General features: G+C 34.7%; 1 protein-coding gene across 1 annotated transcript in view; it reads left to right on the forward strand.

Annotated features, from left to right (window-relative positions):
* LOC122808577 (chymotrypsinogen A-like) overlaps nucleotides 1–6,937 on the forward strand; it is a 90,878-nt gene extending 83,941 nt beyond the window's left edge. The window contains exons 4-7 of the mRNA XM_044079535.1: nucleotides 95–173; nucleotides 2,862–3,042; nucleotides 4,370–4,503; nucleotides 6,760–6,937. Of these exons, the coding sequence (XP_043935470.1) occupies nucleotides 95–173; nucleotides 2,862–3,042; nucleotides 4,370–4,503; nucleotides 6,760–6,921 (556 nt within the window). The 3' untranslated portion in view covers nucleotides 6,922–6,937. The remainder of the gene's footprint in view (nucleotides 1–94; nucleotides 174–2,861; nucleotides 3,043–4,369; nucleotides 4,504–6,759) is intronic.
* Nucleotides 6,938–9,375: the final 2,438 nt, after the last annotated feature.

Genomic DNA, 9,375 nt, shown 5'->3' on the forward strand with positions numbered 1-9,375 from the left:
GCACTACCATTCTTCAAATGTATGATCATCAGAGAAATGTGCCATTAATAGCTTGGAGTTATTCATTGACCCATATATGATTGTACCTCTACAGCACCAGTGATCGCATAGTTCTTGGAGAACATGACAGAGGCTCCTCAGATGAACCTATTTTTGTTGCATCTGTTGCTAAGGTAAACTTCAAAGTGTTTCTTATAGATCTTTTATGATGCATCACCATATCTGTTTGTATTAAAGGTTAACATTTCATTATTTTGGTCATCTGTGCATCAGAAAATGACAAAGTAGCCCTATAAACTTTTTATAGATATGGTGCTTTAAGATAAACAACAAAATGCATATCCAGTACTCCTGCAAAACAGGATTCACTTCTCCAGAGTATAACTTGAAGGGCAAATATGTATTTCAATGGACATTCTATTAGATCTTTCTACTTACATACAGAAGATTATCTGTAATACTTGTTGGATAAATGTGTGGAGGATAACATGGGGGTGACACGACCACCACCAATAATGCTGATCTTTCGTTAAATGTCGAGACTGTATTCATGTTTTCTTGTAACAGGCAAAATGAAGTAAAATCATGAAAATAACAGTCATTCTAAAATATCAGTGGGTTACAATCACCAGATGTCAGAAAATATTCTCCCTGCTTTCACTCAAATTATACAGGCTGACAAGTATACAAAGAAAATTGCACGTTTGTGTAAAAGACAATGGTAATAGTACATTTCAGAATTATAAGAGTTAAAATAAACAGTATTGATTTGCTAGAAAAAAATATTGATTCAGTGTTGCTGAACCGTTGCATAGAAAAACATCATAAACATTCCACATGACAAAAGATGCAATGAAGTCTTTAAACCATTCAACAGTGTTCATCTCACCATCCCTACCACCTCTGAAGTCTGTGTGCCTTTGTACTCTAGAGCTGATAAATCTTGTTCACATTAAATAAAGAAAATTAAGACCAGAAGTCCATAGTCATAAATCTTCCCTCCAGACCACTAGCAGCCCAACATTTTTTATTAGGGGAGGGTTAGAGCAATGGTTATTTTCTTTACTTCAGAGATACAAAGTACTATGTTTAATTCTGACCTCTGGTTATTGCCTAGGCTTACAACAGTTTGCAGATTGACAGCCTACTATTTGTGTATGAAACTATGAACCTTTGAACGTTAAATAGAGCGCAGTGCTAAAGAGGGCAGCATCTATTACTACCAGTTATCTACTGTTTGGTGAAAAAATTATATGAGCAAGCAGTATTCAAAGAATGGACCCATAACTAGAAAATAATTCAGTATTTTACTCAAAGCTGTTGGAATAACAACTTTTCGCAGTACACTATAAATGAGATAAATTTTATTTTCGTTAGCTCTGTAACAATGTAATTCTGTAACACTAAAAAGATACTGCTCATTTCTGTCCAAATGTCACCTCTCATCCTACATGGAAATGGTCAGAAAAATAAAATAAAGTTTTGACTATACAACATAAGTAACTAATGCAAAAGCTGCTTTTTCTCCTCAGCCTTCGAATACACCATGACTTAATTTACAGTTGCCAACAAATACCCTGGTTTACATGGTTGATATCCTTTTGGCTAGCTTGCCCCCCCCAAAAAAGAACAGAAAACAAATAGTGTTAATTACATGGTCCTCTTCATTCATTCCATTGACAAGAATCTTGTTCAAGTGAGCAGTGAATCCAGTTAATTTAAAAGTGACAGAATAGTTGTTTGTCAGTATCAGCAATGACAAAGAATGACCACTCAAATAAAACTTTTCAGAACACAAAACATTTAATATTAAATAATACCAGTAAATAATTTTTTCTTTCCCACAAGGAGTCCACGGATACATACCACACAATAGCCTGGATTTTTTGAGTACAGTAGACTGCCTCTTATACAGCCTGTCTTTAACCAGCCTCCTCTTAAAACAGCCATCAAATTTCTGCCAAAGTGCTAGGAAAAGACAACAGAGAAGAAAAGCAGGTCTGCCTCCTCTAGGCTAAATAATGACAGACATTTGAGTTTTAGACTTCCTATTGTTTAGAAAAATGCATACTTACTTACACAAATCATATTATTCTAGCTGATTTATAACCTATAAATACTATTTTGTATTCTTTTTCTGATTAACTGGCCATTGTTCTATCCAGCCTAAGGTCCAGTCCCAGAGTGACTGGATAAGAGGGAGTCTATTACATGTCCAGATTTTGCTTCATATTTTTGGTCTGTTACTCATAAAATTTTTCTTTTTTCAAATCGTTGAGGACTAAAGTCACTAAATAATGGCAGACATTTGAATCTGAGATTTTGTATCCTTCGGAAAATGCATGCCAATACAAAACCTCCTATTCTGGCAACGTTCTAAGTTTATAAGGGTAATATTTAAAATTGTGTCCTGATTTTGGCCCTCTGCCTCCCTGTTATTTTTGATTTGCACAGATTTCTTGAACTAAGAGGTTGAGAGCTATGCATGGATATCTAGGATTTGGCAATACTTATTTGCCATGCTGCGGTCTGTCAGTCAGTCTAACAAATACTTCATCATGCTGTGCCCTTAATTCTGTAACAACTGTTTTTATTTTTCTGTATTACTTTATTTCACTTTCCTATTCTGACTACAAGTTCTAAGATTATATCTCGTACCACCTTTGTACAGAGCTAAATCGTTTTCAACCCACATAAAATGCATGGAGTTAAATGCATATTAAAGTTTATTTTCTGTACAACTAATTACTTTATTTTGCAGGTGTTATAGTACATTCTGATGTGTCAATTTATTGTTCATTTCAGTTTTGTTTGTCTTATTAGAAACTTGATCCTAACGCTAATGTTTAATTTTCTTGAAGGTTATCACTCATCCTAACTGGAATTCCAACACTATAAACAATGATATTACTTTAATCAAACTGTCATCTCCTGTTACCTTCACTGATCGTATTTCACCTGTCTGCTTGGCTGAAGCAACTGATGACTATCCTGGTGGCCTGCTCTGTGTCACAACTGGCTGGGGCAAAACACGTTACAACTGTAAGTTATCTCCATAAGGCAGTCCAACTTGATTTGATTCATGTAATAAATGTTCTCAGTAGATGTAGTGTAAGGAATAATGTCAATTTCAACATTATAAGCAATGATTATGGTAATGATTGACATATGAGGGCATAAACAATTCACTTTCACTTCTGACCAGGAGAGCATACTGGGTAATAGGCTTTTTACATAGTTACTGTTTTAGACAGAACACACTTCATTAATGTAAGGATTTGCTGAAAGCCTCACATGTATCACATCATTCTTTGCAATTGTTCCTTTAAGAACTTTTGCAGCTGGCTATAATGCCTGAATTTTTATTCATTATATTTCCACCACAGGCTGAGTAGAATTCTTTTTCTTCTTAAGTCTAATGAACAAGTTCCTTCTACTAAAACTGGAAGAGAATTCCTTTTGAAATCTCTTGATTCTCTGCTTGTACCATCAACAGTACTAAAGCCTTTTGGGTTAGCTTCTACTTTACCTGTTAAATGTAGCCCCCTGATTGTGGTATAGATAGTAACTGGTATATACTTATTCTCACTTTCTGTAGGAACTGAAATAATAAGCACAATAAACTGAAAAGAGGATGCTAAGTCTTTTAACATAGCTTTGGACTGAAGGACTGAAAGACGGAACTAAATAAAATCAGTTACGATACACTGACTATGACCTACAAAATGAATACACAGAAAAGGCAGAATGATAGAAGGCCCAACTGAATATTCTGCAAAGCCAGGATTATTGAGGATTCTGTTTATTGTTACTCTTAGAATTATACTGCCTTGGTTTCTTTAAGCTAGGCAGATGACATCCTCTAGATTGAGTTTCTGTGAACTATGGTATTAGCCTCTCCAATATAGTGATCTTTCTGTTCTTATAATTTATCACTATAACAACATAACTACCAGGCCTGTTTCAGGTGATAGAAGTCAAGGCAGCCTACTTAGTTGCATTTAAGAAGATAATAGTTTACTTCAAAATGTCTTCATCTTCTACTTGGCCTGCAGTGGTTAGATTATTTTTTAGATGACACTAGCAAGAAATAATGTCTTTTTTGTAGTACTATTTTTTGAAAGACTGATGAGATGTGATAGTAAAGCAGAGTAATTTTTTTGTAAGAAATTCCACCAGTGATACATAAGAATACTTAATGAATTAATAGAAAAAAATAGAAGTTTATAATATTAAGTTTTTAATGTTTCTATATATGTTTTTTTACTTAGAGATGTTATAATGACTTTTATTTATTAAAAAACAAAATGAGAATAGCATATCTTGTTGATGATTTTCAATAATTTTTGCATTATGCATACTTTTCCAGCTTTCACCACACCAAACAAGCTTCAGCAGACAGCTCTCCCACTGCTAACTCCCGCAAACTTCAGAACATACTGGGGGTCTAATATCACCGACATCATGATCTGTGCTGGTGCTGCTGGGGCCAGTTCCTGCATGGTACAGTATCAATTTTTATGTTTCCTAAACTCAGCTACGACTCTTCTGAAACAGTAATTACTATGTACAGACATATATGTGTGTGTGTGTGTGTGTGTGTGTGTGTGTGTGTGTGTGTGTGTGTGTGTGTGTGTATGTCTGTATGCTTTTATTTGTATTACAGAACTAAATGAGAATCATAGTGTGATAATGCTTTACTGTACTTGCCTTTTGCTCAGTGCTACTTTCAGGCTTATTTTTATGAAGCTGAGTTTCACTAACATTATTCATGTGCAGTGTGTGGGATTGAGGGTTGGCATAATGGTTAAGGTGTTTACCTTACAAGCACAAGGTACAGGGTTTGATTCTCACCTTTGTGAAATTGGCTAGACTTAAAATGACCTGTGAGGACAGCTAACTTAGTACTTACTTATGAACCAGAAGCTTAATCATGTGCAAATGTGTACCAAATTGAAAAACAAAAGTTGAAGAGTAAGAGAAAAATATGTATATTTAAGAATCCTTGGTAAAATCAAGACTCAGATGCCATAAGGGCTGTGGAATAGTTAACTAGTTATTAAACAAACACTGCAGCTCTGCAGAAGAGAGGAAACAGCAGGAGTGGGCGATAAAGAACACATACAGGAGTTGAGTTGTAGTAAGTTCCGAAGAACCTTTATTAAGATATATAATTGAAGCAGCTGAATAGAGCTTTCCAAGGTCAGGTATGTTTAAGAAATGTCTAATGTTAGAGGGTGTGGAATTTCAGACAGCTGTGGCATGTTTAGAGTAGGTATTCACCACTGCATGGTATTTGTAAGATAAGATAATTTGTTTCATCCAGTCTTAGAAAACAAGATATTATAATTGTGGATAATTTGTTCACAAAAATGTGTCAAAATAAAGTAGTAAAGAATTGGCAGACAGTAGGCCAAAGAGGAACGTGGCTTGCCTTATGATGGGGAGTGTATTTGCAGTGACAATTATTGGCAGGGATGTACTCTTGGATTAAAAAGGTTTACAAACTGATTCTGTTTGAGGTCTTTGAATTAATGTGGTGTTTTCTCAATACAAACAACAAGAAGGGGAAATGCATAGAATACTTTAGGCATTGGAACATTTTTAACAATAAAAATACGAGACTCTGGGATTAGTTGACTTGCAAGTCATATAATAATTTAAGCTGTTAAATTTATTTATTAATATTGAATTTGACATAACTATGAAAGGAAAGTAAAAAGAATAGACAAGCTCCAAGATATTTATTTATAACCATTTGTGAGGACAATGGAATTAATCCAGGAGTTAGAAAGTTGTACAGAGGAAATATGAGAGTGTTTGTGAGGTTTTGAAAATGATAGGTTTGGTCTGGTAAATGTCATTATATAAGTACATAAATGAACCAGCGACAATGAATGCTGGGGTAACTCTGTGAGAGGGTCCAAAATTACATACTTTCCTAGCCTTTTGTCAGAAGTAGGTCATCAACGTAAAGTATCAGTTTAAGAGGAGGCAGAAAATAGGGAAGGATATTTATAAAGATAAAAAAGAAAACAAGATTAAGCATACAGTCTTGCAGTAAGATGGAACACAGTAAGACAGAGCAAAAAAATGTAGGGCCAGGGCTTACTAAACTAGACATATTGCTTAAATAATTTTCAAACCAGTATGCAGGTTAAATTTAAAACCTGTTTTAGAAAGATGGGTAAAAGGCGTACAGTTACATACAGTTACTTAGTAGATTAAAAGCTACTTAGAGGTCAACAAAGATGCTTTCAGTAAGCAGGCACTTATCCATATTTTTAAAGATCAAAACAGTAACTGGATCTAAAGAAATGAAGGATTATGAATGTAGGCCTGATACCATGTTGCAGTACAGTATGGAAAAAGTTAATAGGCTATTAATTTGTCAATGCGTTTTCCTACAAATTCTCTAATAGGGAAAGGTTAGCTGTTAGGCCAATATATTTGTGAACTGCAACACAATTAATATTTTTATTACATATATAATGGTTGTAGATCTTAACTGTATAAATAGCATGAAGAATACAATGCAGAAATTGACAGGGATACTGTATCTGTACTTATGTCATCTTAAAACTTAGAATAAGCAAAGTCAAGTTTCTGAATAATGAGCCCACCACCAACCATAGCAGTCACTCATACCACAGTTGATACAGTTTATTTTTACAAATAATGACCTACTTAACTGTAATATTGTGGTTGTGACCTGTGAAGTATATGTCATTAAATAATAACTTTCTTCTCTATCCTCAGGGTGATTCAGGTGGTCCTCTGGTCTGCCAGAAGAATGGCGCTTGGCACTTGGTAGGCATTGTCTCCTGGGGAAGCAGTATATGCTCAACATCAACCCCTGCTGTTTACGCTCGTGTAACTGCACTTAGAAGTTGGATCGACCAGACCATTGCTGCCAACTAAATTCATTCAGCATCTTGAAAAATGTGAAGTGCTCAATAAATTATAATGTCAATAAATTATAAGACTAAACCAATACTTGTGTTTTTCTCAACAAAATGTAATGATAAGCAATGCCATCTTTGCAAATTACTTGTCACTTTACAATCAAAACTGAAACAGAATTTGAAACCACTGACTGCTGGGTAATATGTGCATCCTGCCCCTATCATTGCCTGTAGAAGAGACTGTAATTGGAAACAACCTGCATCCTCATATTATTCACCCATATTACTTGTCATGTATTTCACATGTTTTTATTTTCTACATGTTGATTTTCATTTGCTTTTACTCTCAGGATGTGTGACTCTCATTTAGACTGTGTAACGCTTTAACAATTTGTCTTCCTACTGTTCCATTCTGTTTGGGCTGTTGACGTATGTCCACCAGAGTATTAAACTACTCTTCTAAGTAAGTAGACCTGGTGGCTATCAAAAAGCTCCAAGTGGCTTATGAAGAAGCATATGGCTGGAATATGTGCGGCTGCAATTTCATAGTGGAGTTCATATGGCTATTCCTAAGTGCACATGAGTAAGACATTATATATTTTCATGTTTCTAGAGGGTATCAATCATGAACAACAGATTTAGAATATTCATCTCTGATTTTATCTACATCTTGGAGTTTTGCATCTAGCAACAAATATGTGTCACAGGCTCATGGCTGTTAAGTACTAACACTCCAGTGTGAAAGACAGTAGAAATCACCCCCCCCACACACACACACACAAAGCTACGTTGTTAACCAGGGTTCATTTTCTAACCCAGCTTGTTACATTATACACAGAGATCAAACTGCTGCCCAGAAGGTACAGTAAATTATTCTTTTTTAGAAAGTGTAGCTTCTTAATGACACTGTTCTAAGTATCATTAACTTCCTAATATAAAAATAGTATTGTTTTCACTCAACTCATATTATTCACTCCCTGATCCATACTGTTAAAAGGTATTCTTTGTTCTTGCAAATCTCTATTTTTTTAGAAAATGTGTCAAAGGTTTGTGGTTGTTTACTAAAAACATATGATCATTGTTAATTTCTGTTAGTTACCTGCACATTTCTGTTCTAACGGCTTTTGTTGGGTCTAGTTTAACGTTATCAAACATATGACCGTCTCACTGCAGATAAGCTTTCTGTTGTTGGCAGACCACTGTGATTTATTCATCATTGTCCCCCTGCTTGATTTTCTACACATCCACAGTCATAAATTATAATCAGTTATGAGGGCTCAAAAAACAACTTTAATGAGCAGACATTCAATAGTTTCTTGCAGCAGAGTAACTGATTATCAATAAAACATTTATCTTTAGTTGATGCAGGAGACTTCTTCAACTATTCCTTTCTACCTTTTTTAAATACCATACCACTAATATATAGAAAGCGAGTACAATTATTTCCCATACCCTGGTTAACTACTGATACTAAACAAAAGACAACATTTAGAGACTCATCCTCGACACTATGGAAAATAAATACAGTAGAGAGCCAATTATCAGAACGTCAGTTATCTGAACACAGCCTTCCAAACCTTTTGAGTAGGAAAAAATAATAATGTCTGAATAAGTAAACATTATAAGTATTCACTTGTGTATGTTTTTTGAGCTTGTAGCCAGCGTGTGTGAAAAATATTCTTTATTGTCCACTGGAATTGCTGAATGGTTGAAAAGCATTTTCCCTGCATGCAGAAAAAACAAGATTGTAGAAGTTTTTTTTATCTGGTTCAATTACATGTTTGATTATCCAAACTACCCTAGGTCCCAATTAGTTTGGATGATTGACTCTCTACTGTATTTCAAAAATACAAAAACTTAAGGATAAGATAAACATATGTCTAGAAATGACAAAAACGTGTTCTCTCTCTCTAAAATACTAAATATAAGACAACTCACAGAAAACCAGAATCATATTAATAATCTGTTAACACCAGGTAAAAAAATTCAATCCGACTCTGCCAAATAAAACAAATTTTAATATTACATGGAATATAAATTCATATTTTATATAAAAACCAACCAGCAATAGTACCCAAAATCTACCTACTCATGAGGATAGTCTGAAGGAAAAAAAAAACAACCATACATGAAGACCTGTAAGTTAAAGATGTTGACCAAGTAGTCTTGGAAAACCCTTATAAGACAGATACCTTGCATAAGCAGTCATACTGCAGAAATGGACATGGAGATTTGATCTCAGATGTGTAATCATGTTCTTATATGGAAAGAAGTGGTCATCAGGCAGTTTGGCTTGGAGTTAGCCACAAACTCTAGCCAATTGAATATGAGACCTGTGGAGTGAAGAAAGGAAGACTGCTAAACAGGGCATTGTCCAAAAAATGTTTAGCAATCAGAAGTCAAGGTGGTATGGAATAGAATTAAGGCTACATCAACTCTGTCACTTGAAAAACAGCAAACTGTTGTTCTG

This window comes from Protopterus annectens, chromosome 8.part0 (assembly GCF_019279795.1).
Source record: "Protopterus annectens isolate FY-2018-M chromosome 8.part0, PAN1.0, whole genome shotgun sequence".
Taxonomy (NCBI): Eukaryota; Metazoa; Chordata; order Ceratodontiformes; family Protopteridae; genus Protopterus; species Protopterus annectens.